This window comes from Mustela erminea, chromosome 10 (assembly GCF_009829155.1).
Source record: "Mustela erminea isolate mMusErm1 chromosome 10, mMusErm1.Pri, whole genome shotgun sequence".
In the NCBI taxonomy this organism is placed as follows: domain Eukaryota; kingdom Metazoa; phylum Chordata; class Mammalia; order Carnivora; family Mustelidae; genus Mustela; species Mustela erminea.
This window is the reverse complement of record NC_045623.1, coordinates 3,778,953-3,796,750: the sequence shown is the minus strand read 5'-3', so window position 1 is coordinate 3,796,750 and position 17,798 is coordinate 3,778,953. Positions and strand designations below refer to the sequence as shown.

At 43.4% G+C, this 17,798-nt stretch overlaps 1 protein-coding gene and 1 long non-coding RNA gene across 3 annotated transcripts; one reads left to right on the top strand and one right to left on the bottom strand.

Annotated features, from left to right (window-relative positions):
* Window positions 1-279: 279 nt before the first annotated feature.
* LOC116567864 lies at window positions 280-17,536 on the top strand. Of its 2 annotated transcripts, none has more exons than XR_004276390.1 (3): window positions 280-359; window positions 13,613-13,727; window positions 17,250-17,536. It is a non-coding gene; the product is annotated as an uncharacterized LOC116567864 (long non-coding RNA). The 2 variants fall into 2 exon arrangements; XR_004276391.1 differs by lacking the exon at window positions 280-359 and adding an exon at window positions 1,247-1,369.
* Window positions 4,681-6,390, bottom strand: LOC116567863 (late cornified envelope-like proline-rich protein 1). Its single transcript, XM_032303205.1, has 2 exons — window positions 6,258-6,390; window positions 4,681-5,109 (listed from the first exon to the last, which is right to left on the bottom strand). Exon 2 carries the CDS (start codon window positions 5,086-5,088, stop codon window positions 4,792-4,794), a length of 297 nt encoding a protein of 98 aa, XP_032159096.1. The 5' UTR covers window positions 5,089-5,109; window positions 6,258-6,390; the 3' UTR covers window positions 4,681-4,791.
* Window positions 17,537-17,798: the final 262 nt, after the last annotated feature.

Below are 17,798 nucleotides of genomic sequence, written 5' to 3'. Positions count from 1 at the left end.
AACTAGTTCGGAGGTTCTGGGTGGTGTAGGTGAGAAACTATGGGGGTATTTTTTTTTAATTTTTTTAATTTTTATTTTTTTAAAGATTTTAATTATTTATTTGACAGAGAGAGAAATTACAAGTAGATGGAGAGGCAGGCAGAGAGAGAGAGAGGGAAGTAGGCTCCCTGCTGAGCAGAGAGCCCGATGCGGGGCTCGATCCCAGGGCCCTGAGATCATGACCTGAGCCGAAGGCAGCGGCTTAAACCACTGAGCCACCCAGGCGCCCCCTATGGGGGTATTTTTGATGGGAAAAGCACAAACCCTCAGTCTGGGCATCATTTCCCTCAAGCCGGGGAGAGAGCACAGAGCTCTGTAAGGTAAGGCATCACAGGTTTTAGGCACGTGGTGCATCTGAAAATACCCTGTTATGCATTTTACAATCAATTTGTATCTTAGCATCTTTATATGTTTGGCAATTGACTTACTGTATTTACCCGCCTATTTCTTTGCTGAGCATCAACAACTGCGGCACAGAAGCAGTTATGACTTGTCATCGTCAATAAAGCCTCCCACGTGCCTGTGCTCGTGTCCCTAGCTGGAATATTTGGTCATGTGAAAGCAAGACATGAAAATAAGACAGGTTCGGTAACTGGCTCCTTGAGGCTATCTCCCCAGCTATCACTTGCATGTGGGGGACACATAAAAGTGAGCTCTATGGTTCCTTCCAGCTTCAGAGCTTCAAAGCAAGGCATCCTTGTGATTGTGTGCCAGCCCTTTCATATAGCACTGGCCAGCTCACAGCACCGCCCTCAGCTGGCCTGGTCTGGGAGGACATCCAAGTCCACTACCTGCTTCTCAAGAAACCAATTATGCAAAGGGGTCTGTGGTAGAGTCTCTTCTTACAGCTTTTCCATGACAGGAGAGGCTTGGTCCTGCACTATCACAGTATCTGTGAGCCATCAAGACTGACACCTTAAGGGTTCTCATGGTGCCACTCTTCAGGTGTTGCTTATTTATTTATACAGCTCTCTACCATTTGGGGCAGGGCTCCAGTGACTGCCACTGGGGCTAGGAGTAATTATGGCATTCTGCAGGAAGGTAGCACACTCATCATGTTCTAGCCATCTTCCCTGGCATTGCCTTTGATCCAGCCTTTTGTTGGGAAAGTAGCCATTAAGAGATGTGTATCTTTGGTTTCATTTACATGGGAGAAAAGAGAACTAAATTGGCAAATGGATGGTTTCATGTTCTCAGAGATGGCCTCCACCTAGTCTGTGCCCAGAGTCCTCAAAGCCAACCAGGAGAGCACCAGCCCCTAACCCACACTGCCACAGAGCTGCTGAACACCTGGGACTGAGACCCTACCACTCAAAAGAAGGCAACCAAGGTGTGCACTCAGGTGTAGGAAGTGGTTCTTCTTTCTTTTCCTTTTATTTATTTTTTATTTAGTTAGTTAGTTCATTAAGCAAATGAAAGGACTTTGGTGGGTTTCTGAAGTATTTATGATTATATACATTTTTCTATTACATGAGAAATAAAAGTTTATTTATGAAAATCCAAAGACTAGTGAAAATAAAAATACTATATTGGTTAACCATAACTCCATTGTCATAAAATAACTAGAATGTTAACAAACTTCCTTCTATCATCATGGTCAACATTCATAGAAGTTTTTGGTTAGACATGATTGCTTTTATGCTATATATCCTATTGGGACCTTGCTTCCCCCTGCCTTTAATACATTTTAATAATTAAAGTTTCATCAAGTAATAAAGTGTATTTGATCAAATTTCTATTAGATATCTAAATTATTTCTAAATCACACTGTGATAATCAGCTTTTTACATAACTTTTCTTTTTTTCCATTTTGGAATTATTTTTCTTTGCCCAGATTCCAAGACATGGAACAACTGGGTCCAAGGATTAAACCATTTTATACTTCTGATACATATTTCCATATTTCTCAAATTATTTACTAAAGTGATTTTTGTCTCTTTATGCTCTCATCAACAGTGACACACTATAGCACTGGGATTTTCAGCTTTATTATTTGAAAGTGATCATTAAATAGATGAAAGATGCTGTCACATTATAATGCTATTTCTGCTCTCTCTTTCCTTCTCCATCTTTTCTCCCACCCTTACTCATGATTTCTACTGAGGTTCAAGAGTTGTCCATCTTTTACCAACAGTTGACTATAGGACCCTAATGCCCTAAACTAGGCTCTCCAGAAGTTCCCAGTATCCAGGAGGCACCTCTCTGCAGGGCTTGGGGAACACTAAGGCTTCTTCATGTCAGAGAAGGTAGTAATCTTCACATCTGGAAAAGGAGGGATTGCATGCCTTAAAGACTTGTCTAGCACTCATGTCCCAAAAATCTGCTTCTGCTCCTACCTAATTATATGACTTGGTCTGGTGGGGGTCCCAGATGTCTTGAGCACATTTTGGACTATCTATTCTTACTGCACCTCTTTGGTCCTGTACCAGCTTCTAGACTCAGAAGGATGGAAAGCTCTTTGTGAGCCATGATTCTGTAGTGAGCCTCCCTAGCTTTGGCCTCTCTCATTTCCCCTTACTGTGATAACAAAGAATCTTAAACCTAGTTCCACTTGAATGTTGTGGGTTGTAATGACAAACTAGTTTGGTCTGTGTGGCAAAGCTCTCTTCTCCATCTGGCCACAGGGTACTCCTGGGCAATCAGGTTTCTTTCCCAGAAGTAATAGGGGCATCTCAAGTGCAACTCATCAACAAACTGGGTCTGCACCTGGCCACATGGAGGGGGTCCTAGGAGGGAAGGAGACCCACCCTGAAGAGGGGTAGAGACTGGTGGAGATGAGGGCGATTGAAATGGTGACCACAATCCCAGGCCCTAACACCACATTTCCTACAGTTCTATTTCTATGCCCCCTTCCTATTCTAATACCCTTCCCAGCAAAGTGAACTGATATATTCCCTTTTGTGAATTAAGCAAGGTTGATGTGGGCTTTCCATAGTCACTTGTAAATAATCCTCACTTAACATAGCAGCTGTGAATATTTTTCCCATTCATTCTTAATTGATGCGCTTTTGAATTTATCCTTTCTTTTATGTAAAGCTTTCCTTTTGAAATTTTGTAGATTCACAGGATGTTTCCCTAATAGAGACCCCATACCCTTCACTGGAATTCTCTCCATGGTGACTTGTTATATAGTTATGGTTCAGTATCCAAATCAGCCTGACATTAGTGTAATTCACAACTTCAATTTTATTTTTATTTTTTTTAAGATTTATTTTTTAGAGGGGCACCTATGTGGCTCAGTGCGTTGAGCCTCTGCCTTTGGCTCAGGTTGTGATTTCAGGGTCCTAGGTTAGAACCCCACATCCGGTTCTCTGCTCAGCAGGGAGCCTGCTTCTCCCCACCCCCACCCCGCCCGCCACCTGCCTCTCTGCCTACTTGTGATCTCTGGCAGGCAAATAAATAAAATCTTAAATAAAATGGTTTCACTTATTTGTGGAGCATAACAAATAGCATGGAGGACATGGGGAGTTAGAGAGGAGAAGGGAGTTGGGGGAAATTGGAAGGGGAGGTGAATCATGAGAGACTATGGACTCTGAAAAACAATCTGAGGGGTTTGAAGTGGAGGGGGGTGGGAGGTTGGGGTAACAGGTGGTGGGTATTATAGAAGGCACGGATTGCATGGAGCACTGGGTGTGGTGAAAATATAATGAATACTGTTATGCTGAAAATAAATTTAATTAAAAAAAAGATTTTTTAGAGAGAGTGAACATGAGTGGGGGAGGGGCAGACGGAGGAGAGGGAGAGAATCTCAGACAGACACCCCTCATTGAGTACAGAGCCTGACGATGTTGGGCTCAATCTCATGATGCTGAGATCATGAAGCTGAAACCAAGAGTCAGAGGCTCAACTGACTGAGCCACCCAGGTAGTACTTTTTTTTTTTTTTAATTTTTATTTTTCTAATTATTTATTTATTTATTTATTTTTAATTTTTATTTTTGAAAAGAATGCCTAGCTGTGCTTATAGGTTTAAGTTAGAACCTAAGTATTGTACCTGATGAGGAAGAAATGCACAGGGCAATTATGTTCAGGTGTGACATGTGAAAACTGGGCAGGTGCGGTGTGTTCCCCTCTTTGAGTGCTGGCTATGTCCCAGTATATCAGGCTCTGGACACACATTACCTCCTAGGCCTCATGACTAGACCCTGTAAGCCCACTGTTAGCATCAGCATTCCTTTTATGGAGAGCAGGAAACCATAGCTTAGAACAGAGCTAGAGCTGAAGCCCACACAGCCTGTTTTCAGAGAGTTCTGCACAAGCATTATGCAGTGGGATTAATAGCTGAGGGCATAGTTTTTCCTGAGCCTTTCCAGACTGTACCTTTCCTCTATATCCCACTCTTCTTTTCCCCTTTTGCTTTATTCTTCTGTCATGGCTGCTTGGGCTCCTGAGGTGAGCCACTGTTAACAGCCATATTTATGGCTCTCTCAGTCTGAAGGCCCTGATGCACCCCTCAGGAGATGCCACATCCCTATGCAGCAGGTAGGGCCAGAGGGGAGGCTGTCTTCAAAAACCGTTAATTGTAGAATGCCAGAATAGCCTCTCTCTCTAGGGATTGTTTCTTGGTGGTTTAGTGCTGGAAAACAACAACAACAAAACCCCAAACTGTCAAAACAAAGCAAAACAGGAGAAGAAAGCCTTGTGCAGCAGAGGAACACGTTTACTTGTCAGTTCATGGCTTCAGCTTTCAGGATAAGATGGTGAACATGGTAGAGACGCTGGAGGTACTGGAATGAGAGGTACCCTTGGTGCCTCACTCTGGGGGTGGGCAGGGAGATGGACATTTAGGAGGACAGGATTTGGAACAGGACTTGGAGGGGAAGGGAGCTGGGCATGGAGGAGGACACGGTGGGGGACATGGTGAGGGGCACGGTGGACACTTTTGTGGTGCTGGGCATTTTTCCCGTGGGCACTTTTCAGAGCACCGTTGCAGCAGCTTTTTTAAACAGCTGGGCTGGCATTTGGCTTCACACTTTTGTTCACACCTGGGATCACAGTTCTTGGGCTCATTCTTAGGTTCACTAGATTTATTTTTATCATCACTCGACATTCTCTTTTGATTTTCTGGGTCCTGTAAAGAAATATGCAACAGGTCATATGTGGGAGACCACACTGCAAGAGGACCAGGAGGCTTCCCACTCACACCTCCTGGTCTCCTTGCTTTTATGAAAAACTTTCCTGTGATGGTTCGGGGTCTAGAGCTGTCCTTCTGTCCTTGGAGTCATTGGTGACAACATCTCTTGGTCTCTTCACCCTTACCCTGCTTTTTGTTCACTTACCTTGTCTCAATTCCATATCCCTCAGCAGGAGTTTTCAACCTAGGGTCCTGGAACTAACCCTGCCCCATGATAAAAACATATTTAATCATATGTTATCAGTATAAGTGGCATCTTTTGTAACTCCATGTCTTTTAATTAATTTAAGTACATTATTCTGAAGTCATGAATTCGATCCAACTGCTAAAAGCACTCATGGCACAGCAAGGGTTTGAAACAATTCCTGCAGGGCTACTACTCTAACCCTCTGGAGATGGAATGAGAAACTATGTTACCAGGTTTAGGGACTCAGGACACTTGTTTCATTCCTGTGTTTTCCCTAAGCCCTCAGCGCCTTGAGAATTGCTTTCTTCACTTGAAAACTGGGGATGGAAAGAAACTTAATTCTACCATGGCTGGACTACCATAGGCCACTCTGTGACTCCTCCCCATGATTAGGGGAAGGGAAGAACTCAGGAAAGGAGGAGATGAACAGGGAAATTCTAATTCTTCTGAAAATATGAATTTGAGAGCCACATAATATAATTTTAAGAAAGAATTTTTTTTCCTCCTCTGTTAAGTTTTGCCCTGAGTTAGGTCTTCTATAGATGATTTGATTTCTAGATATGAGCAGGGCTTTTCAATCCCTGACAATACTTGCAAGCTGTATCTAATTTGACACTCCTTTGATTTCCTTTAACAATATAAAAGTATACATTTATCTAATTTAGTTTTGAAAGCAATATGGCTCTCTGGAGAGATAATTAAGTTAAACTCAAAATTTGTTAAGAATCTCTATTTCAAATGAGGCATAGCCCAGTTCTTGCTTCTGAAAATGAAGGGATGCTTTCATTCAAAAATTGCCATTATCTTAACCCTGTTCAATGTCTGGAGTCCTTTAAGTCACTCTTAGGAAAGGAGAGGGAAAAGATGGGGCATTTGCGGTTGTCCAAATGCAACTCACCCCTTTGTGTTGGTAGTGAACTTGACAAGTAGTCAAATGAGGTGGATGGTATTGCTGTGTGTGAGAAGGTGGATTTTCCCTCTGGTTCCTCTGCTTAGCTCTGAGGAAGCCAAGGCTGGGGAGGGGAGCCCCACTTGTGACCTCATCACTTCATCATCAGGTAGTGATTGTTGTGTGACTCCAGAGCTCCGAGCTCAACTCAGGCCCTTGAAAATAGGGCTTGTGTTTAATCAACACTCCTTTGGTGTCATGTTCTCTCCCAGGGTCACTCAAAATTTATGCTGGTGAAATCAGACCATAATGAAGACTACTGAACTCTAAGTATAGGGAGGTTCACTGTTGCTAGGAGCAGAAAATCTCTGTTTACACATGATCTCTCTTTACCCCCAAATTTTAACTCCTTTTAACTTTTAACTCCTTTTAACCCCTTCTCCACCTTTCTAGGAGACCTTTCCCGATTGCCCACAAACATTTTGGTTATCTCCTTCCTATTTTTCTAATATCAGATTCTGAAGCCTCTTTATAATACTCCACACAACCTAGCCAAAGTCCAGGGATTATTTTAGCTCTTTTTCTTCCTTTCTGCCTATAACTCACTGATTGTTGTGCTTTGCAATTTTTGTTCAATTGGGGAGTGGCTACCCTTGGTATCCTTGATAAACCCTGCTTACTGTAAAGAACTTGAGTTTGATGCTCCTGACCAGTTCTGACATACTGGGTTAATCCCAGATCTGGTCTTAGAGTAGAAAGATTTGCCTCTGAGAAAGTTTCTTCCTTGCCTTTTCAAAGGACTGGCCAGTGGGTCTCTGTGGTTGGAACAGATCTGTGCCTGGGGTCATAGAAGGAAGTTGGTGTGGGAAAGACAAATGGAGTGGAATACATAATTCCTTGAACTCAGAAAGTTCATCTTGGCAGTCATTCACTGACAGCCATGAGTGCCTTTTGGTTAAAATGGTGAAAGGATCACGTCTAAGGTGTTGACAGAGATTCTGACAGCAAAGTGTCAGACAGACTGGGGGATGGGTCAAACGTTGCACTAGTCTGTTTCAAAGAGGTTATAAACATCTCCAAGTCTGAAGGAAGGCAGTGGTGGTGGTAGTGAAAGCATGCTGATGAGAGAAGTATCATCAGAGAAGTATGTTTATGAGATTCAGTTAATGGGAAGCTTAGAAGAAAATTATGAAAGATGACTCCCAGGTATTATTATTAATGGGTGATGAGGAAACAGAATAGATTTGTGTGAGAAAAAGATGAGTTTAAGTCTGTGCATGTTGTGTGGTCACAGTGGAACATCTTGAATGGTAATTGGGAATGTGGTTCCAGTCCTGTGCCACTGAGCAGACTAAGAACTTGAGTTTGACTGAGTACAACAGGTGTTTGCTGAGTGGATAAGGATGAGAGGTTTGGAAGAGAGAAGAGACAATGTACTAGGGAGAATGGGGAACACCAGTATATGGTTTATTTGGTATTTACAAAGGAGAAGGAATGTCATACACAATTGAAACCCAAATGAACCCAAATAAAAGGGGAGTGTGGGCCAGAATTTAACTCCACCAGGACAACTGGTATCAGACCCCTTGTGTTGGTACAACCTACCCCTCAACACTCATTTTCTTTGCCCTATCCTTTTCATTGTTACAGCCTTCAAAGCTGTTGAGAAGCAATTTCTGTACCCATCTCAAGAGACTCAGCTCCACCTGCTGTTCAGCTCTGGACCAACGCTAGCCTTCAGGCAGTTATTTGTGATGGTGATGTCAAATGACGTCGTGATTTGGGGGCACCTGGGTGCCACAGTCAGTTAAGCATCTGACTCTTGGCTTTGGCTCAGGTTGTGATCTCAGCATCAGGAGATCAAACCCTGTGTTGGGCTCCATGCTCAGCTGCAGTCTGCTTAAGACTCTCTGCCCCCCCTTGCCATGTGCACTCTCTCTCTCTCAAATAAATAATCTAGAAAAAAAGCAAGGAAGAAAGAAAGAAAGAAAGAAAGAAAGAAAGAAAGAAAGAAAGAAAGAAAGAAGGAAGGAAGGAAGGAAGGAAGGAAGGAAGGAAGGAAGGAAGGAAGGACGGAAAATATGTGGTGATTTCTACTGGCCTCTGCCTGGCTGCAGTCCTGTCCTCCTACTTGCTTCTTCCCTGTCCTATTTCTTGCTCAATAAATTCCCACTGAATGAAAGTATATTATCCATTGGACTTTCACTTGGTCATTTGTCCATCATCGTGCCAGTCTTTAAAACCCTCCTTTAAAGGGCAAGGCAGTGTTATGTTAATCTCCCGGCTATCACACTCACCCTTGGCTCAGTGTTTGGTCAGCAGCATGGCTGGCAGCAAAGCACTACTGAGGTCAACACAGAACAGCTTCTGGAGCTGCTGGGTCTAGAGGGAAAGAGGCTGCAAGGGGAGAGGAGTGGGTATCAAAGCCCCTAGATTAAGAATGAGGACGCTGGATGCAGATCCCTAGGTTTAAATCCCACCTTCATTTTTTACTTACCAATGACCCCTGGTAATTGACTTCACTTTCTAAGTCTCAGTTCCCTCATACATAAAATGTGAAAATAATAGCACTTACCTTAGGACAAAATGTGACTTATATTGAGTGCTTACAATATGTCAGGCACATTTCTAAGCACAAAGCATACACCCTACACTCGCACTGTACTCATAGTTTGCTGTGAAGATTGAATGAGATTCTGTGAATGAAGTATGAATGAAGTAAGAAATTCTAGGACATTTTGTCCTTGGCATGATTTGTCTGACCCTCCCAAGCTGTTAATAAATGTTTACTGTACATACGAGTTATTATTTTCGTTAGTGCTTTCCTGGCTCTTTCATCCCTTGGCTTGCTGAATCTCTCCCTGCTCCCCTCACCAGATCTTGGCCCTGAAATCTCACTTTTCCGTATCATTTTTTTCTGCCTTCTAGCCAAAGTTCCTGATGGAGTTCACATGAATATGAGACAGGCGGACCATTCTGTGGTTTATCTGTGAAAGCCTGCAGGATCTGTATGCCTGCATATTATATCAGGTCAGGGAATTCTGTATCAGCAGTTTAACTTCACTTGGACTCCCCTCTCTGTTTTTTCATGGGAAATCTTCTTTTTCTGTCTTTTTCTATCTCTCTGCGTAATTCTTTTTTTTTTTTAATTTTTTATTTTTTATTATTTTTTATTTATTTATTTTTTTTTATTTCCAGCATAACAGTATTCATTATTTTTGCACCACACCCAGTGCTCCATGCAATCCGTGCCCTCTATAATACCCACCACCTGGTACCCCAACCTCCCACCCCCTGTCCCTTCAAAACCCTCAGATTGTTTTTCAGAGTCCATAGTCTCTCATGGTTCACCTCCCCTTCCAATTTCCCCCAACTCCCTTCTCCACTCTAAGTCCCCATGTCCTCCATGCTATTTGTTATGCTCCACAAATAAGTGAAACCATATGATAATTGACTCTCTCTGCTTGACTTATTTCACTCAGCATAATCTCTTCCAGTCCCGTCCATGTTGCTACAAAAGTTGGGTATTCATCCTTTCTGATGGAGGCATAATACTCTATCCCCAGGGGTACAGGTCTGTGAATCACCAGGTTTACACACTTCACAGCACTCACCAAAGCACATACCCTCCCCAATGTCCATAATCCCACCCCCTTCTCCCAAACCCCCTCCCCCCAGCAACCCTCAGTTTGTTTTGTGAGATTAAAAGTCACTTATGGTTTGTCTCCCTCCCAATCCCATCTTGTTTCATTTATTCTTCTCCTACCCACTTAAGCCCCCATGTTGCATCACCACTTCCTCATATCTGCGTAATTCTTGTTGAATAAATAGCCCTCACAGGATAAAGTCAGAAAGCAAATCTATTTCTTCCATTGGTGCCTTTTACGACCCTCTCTGTGGGGTTAGCTCTTCCCTTCCTCCTGGGATGGAATCTCTAGCATATGATAGACTTCTAGGATCATGCTTAGACAATAAGTTCTCTAATAACTTCTATTTATTCTAAACAATGTTATTTCAGTAGTTAGAAGGTATATTTCCTTGAACATTGGATTTCCTTCTCTTTCTCTCTGGGACCAGAAAGAAAAACATCTCTGTTTGCTTTTTTGATTTTCTCCTCTTCTTCCTTCACCTGCCCAAATACCCCTGGTTTCAGGAAAGGGGCTGCAGAGGTAAGAGGCAGAAGGGGCAAGGAAGTCCTTATCTGAATGATATTGTTCTGGTGTCCTGATACTTAGGAGCTTTCTGGGCTTGGCAGGTGGTTAAAACTGACTTTTTCTCTTGTGGGAAATTTGAATATGTTCTTCAGGAGATCCTGTCACCCCTCACTGAGGTATTGAACACAGTGTTGAGTATGTATAACTCCTACAGTGCCGAGGCATTTGGCATCTTCCCTCCAGCTTCTCTCTGCTGCAATTACCTTCCCTCTAGGCAGCCCTGTTGGATAAGATTTCACATGGCAGAAAGAGACAGCTCTCCCTTTCTTGTGGGCCATATGTGGCACATGGGAAACGTTCATGATCCTCCCCTTTCTTTCCTCAATTACTCTTAGTGATATTTTCCTGATGTTTGTGCACTTTTGCTCATTCACTGTGTATTAGGAAATCTATGGCATCTTCATGGACGTGGTTCTGTATTGATACAGTTGGACCTTACTGCAGTTATTTGATACTCTTATATTCCCTCTTTCACTCCTCTCACTTGGGTTCCTCTAATACCTGAATGATGGCTCATTTCTCTGGCCTCCTCTGCCCTCCTCCATGACCTCTTCCTCCTCTGCTCAGTCCTTTCAACTCCACTTGACTTCATTCACCTGACACATTACTGCTGACCTCTTTCTCTACCAATGTTTTCTACCACCTCTATGCCAAACAAATCCAAAGCCCACGCTCTTCCCTTTTCTCCAGGCCTAAATATTAACATTCATTGGATATTCTTTGGCACTTCAAACTGATTTCACAAAATCAGAATTTGTCACCTTCTACATCCTTTCTTACATGTTGTCTTATTCTTTCCAACTCTGTGAGGTGTGTTCCCATATACTGAGACCTCCAGACCAAAAACCTAGGATCACCCCACCTCCTACCTCCCACTCAGCCTTACACTAAATGTGCTAGCAGCACCTGCCAGTTCTATCTCCCAAACTGCAGGCTCATGCCCCAGGCTGGTATTGCAACCCACAGTATGCACCTCCTTCTAGCCAGCCCCCATCACCTTCATGATAACTGCTATTGCTTCATTGAAGTTGTCATTGTCACAGGTGCCCCAAAGTGCCCCAGCTCTAATTCATCCTCTGCAGCACTCTTACAGCCAATTTTAGAAGATAAACCCCAATTTTACCATCATATTGAAGATAAGGCTCAAAGGTCTCAAAAGTTGAGTGTATAATATTTCATCTCATTTTTCTAAACTACTTATGGTTCCCAAAATGTGTTGGGGTTTTTTGACTCTATGCTTTTTTCTCCGCCAGTCACATCCTCCTTCTTTCCATTCCTCTTCTCCTACTGCCCTCTTCTCTCCTTGAACTTCTAGGACATTTTGTCTTTGGCATGATTTATCTGACTCTTCCAGGCTGTTAGTTGCCTGAGCCAGGCTCATTCTAAGATTTCACCCCCATTTTGCATACTTATTTCCCAACTTCTCTCCCTCAAATGATGGGCTAGTCTAGGAGATCAGGAAACACTTATTTTTATCTCTGTACTCCTAATCCCCAGCACATAGCTCAGCATGTCTTGGTCTCTCAGTGACTGATGCTTAATATCAATGAAGAAATGCAGTAATATTTCAGTAACTTTCCCATTGTTCTTCTCTTAAACTGGAATTCATTTCCCTTCTTGTCCGATTGATGTTTATTTTTCTTCTCACCTTCCAAGCTCATCTTGAAAACTCCACCTTCCATGCTGATGTCCCTGGGCCCTATATGGTTATAGTTAAGAGATGCTATCTCTGAACATCCCCAGTACATTCCCTACAGCTTGGTGCCCTCACCTGTTCTACTGGGAGGCAAGGCCTGTGTATACTTCTGTTTCCTGCCTCACAGGGTGCCCTGCTCCAGAGAAGGACCTTCTTATTCCTCTTTGCATCTTCAGTGCTGGCACAGGACTTGATAGATAATAAATGCTCAGTGAATGTTTGGGGAATGAACGAGTGGATATACAAGACAAAATCTAGCCGAGGAGTTAAGAATAAAATAAACTAGGGGTGCCGGTGTGACTCAGTTGGTTAAGTGTCTGCCTTCGACTCAGGGTGTGTTCCCAGGGTCCTGGGATCAAGCCCCACATCAGGCTCCCTGCTCAGTGGAGAGTCTGCTTCTCCCTCTCCCTCTGCCTGCTGCTCTGCCTACTTGTGCTCTCTATCTCTTTGTCAAATAAACTCATAAAATCTTAAAAAAAAAAAGAACAAAATAAACTATTTGTTAGGGGAGGGAGATCTGGCTCCATGAAGGTGGAGATGATAATGAAGAGATCCGTCTCCAAAGGTCAGCTTCCATTGTCAGTATATCTATATCAGCCCAGAGACCCCAGGAGGCACACCTCTTTGGGCCTATGGGCTAGAAATCCCAGACCACCCATATTTGTCCAGGATACAGCAAATAGAGATGGACTCACATGTCAAGTATCCAGCCTAGAGGGTCAATCTTCCCTTCTCTGGAACTAGTGCCCTCCTTGGCCAGAATCCTTCCTCCTCCCACCCCCAACCCTCCCAAATCCCCTGCCTGGAGAGATCTACTTCAGGAGTAAAGGGAAGATACAAGATAGGGTGGACCTGTAAGGGAAGCAGCTATCATGGAGGCTGAGGCCGTGGGAAGGTGGGAGTCATTCCCTTGAACAGAGTTCCCCACTCCCTCTGCTATGACCCATATTCTCCTCAAACTCTTCCCAAGGTTTTCCAACCAGCTTCTGTTTCCTGTGTGCTCCTATGACTCTGTCACCTTCCCATCTCCCTGCAAGGGGGAAAATTATGGGGTCTCACTGAGAGAGATGTCTGAATGGAGACAGCAGAGTTGAAGAGAAGCCCCTTTGGCACACTGGGTACCTTTTGCAGGGTTAATCTTTGTGCATGCAAAAAACACTGGGGACCCATTTCCTTCCCTAAAAGTGGGATTGGAAAGCCAGGAAATTCTGGGGAAATTTCAGATGATTTAGGACAGCTCTTGTTAATTCTGGAAACATTTTTGCTTTACAAGGTCTTCATATTTTTATTTTATTTTATATTTTTATTATGTTATGTTAGTCACCATACAGTACTTCATTAGTTTTTGATGTAGTGTTCCATGATTCGTAATTTGTGTATAACACCCAGTGCTTCATATTTTTAACATGGGAGGAGGGAGAGAACGGTTTTCCTAATGATCTTCTCACCACCAGGAGGCAACACTGGACCTGAAGCTGCAAGAAGAACCAGCTCTAATCAGAAGACAGAACGGGAAGGAAACACCCATCAGGCTATTCTGGTCTAATCCCTATTGTTATAGGACCCGTGGTAGGTTGTTTAACTGTTCATGGAAAGCCAGGGGACTGTGAAGGTTTTATATTTGGAGCCCATGAGAGCTGGAATTTTGTGGGACTGTGTGGTGCTCAGTGGGGGAAGGAGGTGCAATGAGAAGAACTTAAGTGGTGGCCTCAGAGGTTGCATGTCTGTTTTGGTGGGCATTCCTGGGAGCACCATGGGCCCTGCACTGGCAGCATAAATGCTGGCTGAAGCCAGTAGGTAGTGCTCAGGGATCTGGGGAGGGTTGGGGGACCTTTCCTTTATTTCTGCTGTGATGGAACCTCTCTCACACTTCTAACAGAAGCCCTTCATTGGTGGGCTGGATATTCACAGTGGGACAATAATCATGAGGGTCCCAGAGGGGAGAGGAGTGTCATTGCCTACTCACACATTTTTTTTTTTTTTACACTTTTTACCCTTTGTGACTGCCATTCTATCCCCTGGAATTAGCCACGATCACAGGAACCACCACAGCCACATCTACAAGCAATTCAATTAAGAACATGGATCCTGTGCCTCTCTTCTGGAGAGACTTATCCTTGTGTTTGTCCTGTTAGATCCACTCCTAATAGCTGGGGGAATAGTGTCATCTGAATGTCTCAAGATGAGAGAGACAAAGATGGGATAGAACCAGGACTTGGGACTGTGTAAACAATGGTTTAAAATTAAAAAAAAAAAAAAAGACAAAAAAAAAAAAAGACTAGAAACCTGTGGAAGAGAATATTTGGGAGGGCAAGAAACCATTTATAGAATGTAGGTTAGTTTGCTATTGCTAATAACAAACCACACAAACAGCAGCTTAACCAACACATACTGACTATCTCATGGTTCCGAGGTGTGGGCATGGCTTAGCTGGGACCCCTGTTCAGGGTCTCACCAGGCTGAAATCAAGGTGATGGTTCCTGTGTTCCTTTTTAGAGCTTGGACCCTCATCCTGGATTCAGATTCTCCCAGGTGTAAGACTGAAGTCTTCAGCTGCTAGAAGGTACCCATAGCCCCCTGCCACCTGGCAGTCTCCCATCACAGCACTGTTGAATTTATCAGCCCCCAAGCTGGGACTAATCGATGGTGTCTGGTAACACTGCTGCAGGGAGAAGAGCAGAGCCTGGATCTGTGTGCTTTTCAGGGTGTAAATCCTGGACAATTTCAAGCTACCAATGATTTAACAACAGGCTTCCAAATTTCTGAATATTTAACAATCAGCTCTCTTGAGTGTCATCTCCAGCAGGCCACTAGATCTAGTTTAGGGGCTTCAGGACTCATGAGCCAAGTTCCCTTTATGCCCCTGCCCCCTGCCTCATCCTCCCACATCCTGTCTTCTTCGGGAATTTTAAGCAGAGGGAATGAAGTTTCTTTTAGTTTTCTATGTGCTGTAACAGATCACCATGAACTCAGTGGTTTAAAACAATGTGATTTTATTGTCCTAGAGTTCTAGAAGTCAGTTTAAAATTAAGATGTTGGCAGTGCTGTGTTCCTTCTGGAACTTTCAAAGGAGAATCTGTTTTCTTGCCTTTTCTAGCTTCTAGAGGCTGCCTGAATTCCTTGGCCCATGGCCCCTTGTTCATATCACTCCTATATCTTGCTTCTATCATTACATTTCCTGTGACTCACTCTTGATCTTCCGGACTCCCTCTTATAAGAAGCCTTGTGAGTACGCTGGGCTCACCTGGATAATCCAGGACACTTTCCCCATCTCCATATCCTTCACTTCACCTTCATATCCCCACCTACGAAATCCCTTTAATCCTGTAAAGTAACATATCCACAAATTCCCAGGATTAAGTCATGGACATCTTTGGGAGACATCATTCAGCCATTCAGTCACAAGATTGTATCCATTCACAAACACAGTCATTTAGAGTTCTGGTGGCTGTTCTGTTTTCTTGTCTCCCCCACAAAGTTTTATGGTTTATATTTGCATCTTTCTAAAAACAGTAAAAAAACAGAGCTGTTACATGGCATCACACATTGTGGGCCCCTACCCCTTGATGCCTCAGGGGAGTTTTAAAATTACCATGTGTTTGTTCGTTTGTTTGTTTGTTTTTTGCCATTCCTTGTATTAGAGCAAATCCCACAGTATCCAATGCAAGCTGGTGCAGCCACTCTGGAAAACAGCATGGAGGTTCCTCAAAATGTTGAAAATAGAACTGCCCTATGACCCAGCAATTGCACTATTGGGTATTTACCCTAAAGATACAAACGTAGTGATCCAAAGGGGCACGTGCACCCGAATGTTTATAGCAGCAATGTCCACAATAGCCAAACTATGGAAAGAACCTAGATGTCCATCAACAGATGAATGGATCAAGAAGATGTGGTATATATACACAATGGAATACTATGCAGCTATCAAAAGAAATGAAATCTTGCCATTTGCGACAACATGGATGGAACTAGAGTGTATCATGCTTAGCGAAATAAGTCAAGCAGAGAAAGACAACTATCATATGATCTCTCTGATATGAGGAAGTGGTGATGCAACATGGGGGCTTAAGTGGGTAGGAGAAGAATAAATGAAACAAGATGGGATTGGGAGGGAGACAAACCATAAGTGACTCTTAATCTCACAAAACAAACTGAGGGTTGCTGGGTGGAGGGGGTTTGGGAGAAGGGGGTGGGATTATGGACATTGGGGAGGGTATGTGCTTTGGTGAGTGCTGTGAAGTGTGTAAACCTGGTGATTCACAGACCTGTACCCCTGGGGATAAAAATATATGTTTATAAAAAATAAAAATTAAAAAAAAAAATCCCACAGTATCTAATATAGGGGAGGCATTTGGGTTCTTAGTTAAAGATACATAATTTATCAGTGTACACAGTGGAGGTCACATGATGTTCTGAAGGATGATATAATTATCTAAATTCAATTCAAAGGGAATATTTACTCTCCTCTTCCCCGAGAGTCCTGCTGACCCCACAGATTCTCAGCTGTCCTATCACTCCATCACCAGTGCTCACCATCTCCTTTCCCTAGAGTGGGTTTCCTCTGGAAAGAAGGCTGAGGAGCTGAAGGTAGAGCCCATATTTGGGGCTAGTCAATTGGATTTGGAGACTGGGTGGGGGGTGTTTCTAAGGAGGAGTTCCTCCCTCTTTCCCTGTGCTCTGTTTCCTTGTATAAGCCATTACTCCTTTTATGTAACTTTTTCCATTCCCCAGCTTCCCAAACCTTGTCTATACCCATAATGGTCTGAGTAGTAACTGTACAAAAGTCAAGTTTCCTTAGGGATGATATTTTTAATAGATCAAACAGAGAGTCAAGGGCATGATTCCAGTGGGACTGGGGAAGGGACCACAGAGCCAGGGGTTGGTCCCAAGAAGGGTCTAACTAACCATGAGAGATGGAGTGGAGGAGGTGTAAAGAAGGCAGAAAACTTCAACAACTACTCTGGGGGATGTAGGAAAGGAGAGTATCTTTTCATGTGAATTTTAAGATCATTTAGAAGAATTCTGTTTTCCCTTTTGAAACCTAAAGAAAAGTTATTGTTTTCTTTCCTTTGTGGGATTCTTCTTCAGCTTCCAGAGGTAGAAGTTGTTATGGAGAGATGAATATCACTGTGGGTAGAGAGTGCTATGGTGGAAGAATGGCCCATTATAGCTGATGATAGCCAGAGAAGAACACACCTATCCAGGCTCCAAGGACTGCCTTGAGAACATGTCACATCTGGCCAACTTCTACTGTTTGGGGTAAAATGAGAAAAGCTGGTGGACAAATCATGGAAGATTCACCTTGAATTTGGAAAATTAACCTCTTCTGGGGCCATAAGTGGTTCCATGTTATTGGGTGAAAATAAAACCTATGGCGAAAGGAAAGAGAGTCCATCTGCTTCATGACCAAGTTGAGGAGGGTGGCTTCAGAGAAATCACTTTTGCTTTGGCAGATATTCTTGGCATGGGGGAGGTTGCATAGGGAGGCACTTATGCTGGCTGAGGGGTGGGAGACATGGCTCAGGCCCTTTGGGAGGGCAAGGCACAGGGACCTGGGGAGGGTAGGACTCAGGAACCTGGGGAGGGGTCTGACAAGGGATTTTGCATTGTTGCTGTTGCTGAAAAGACATCTTTCAG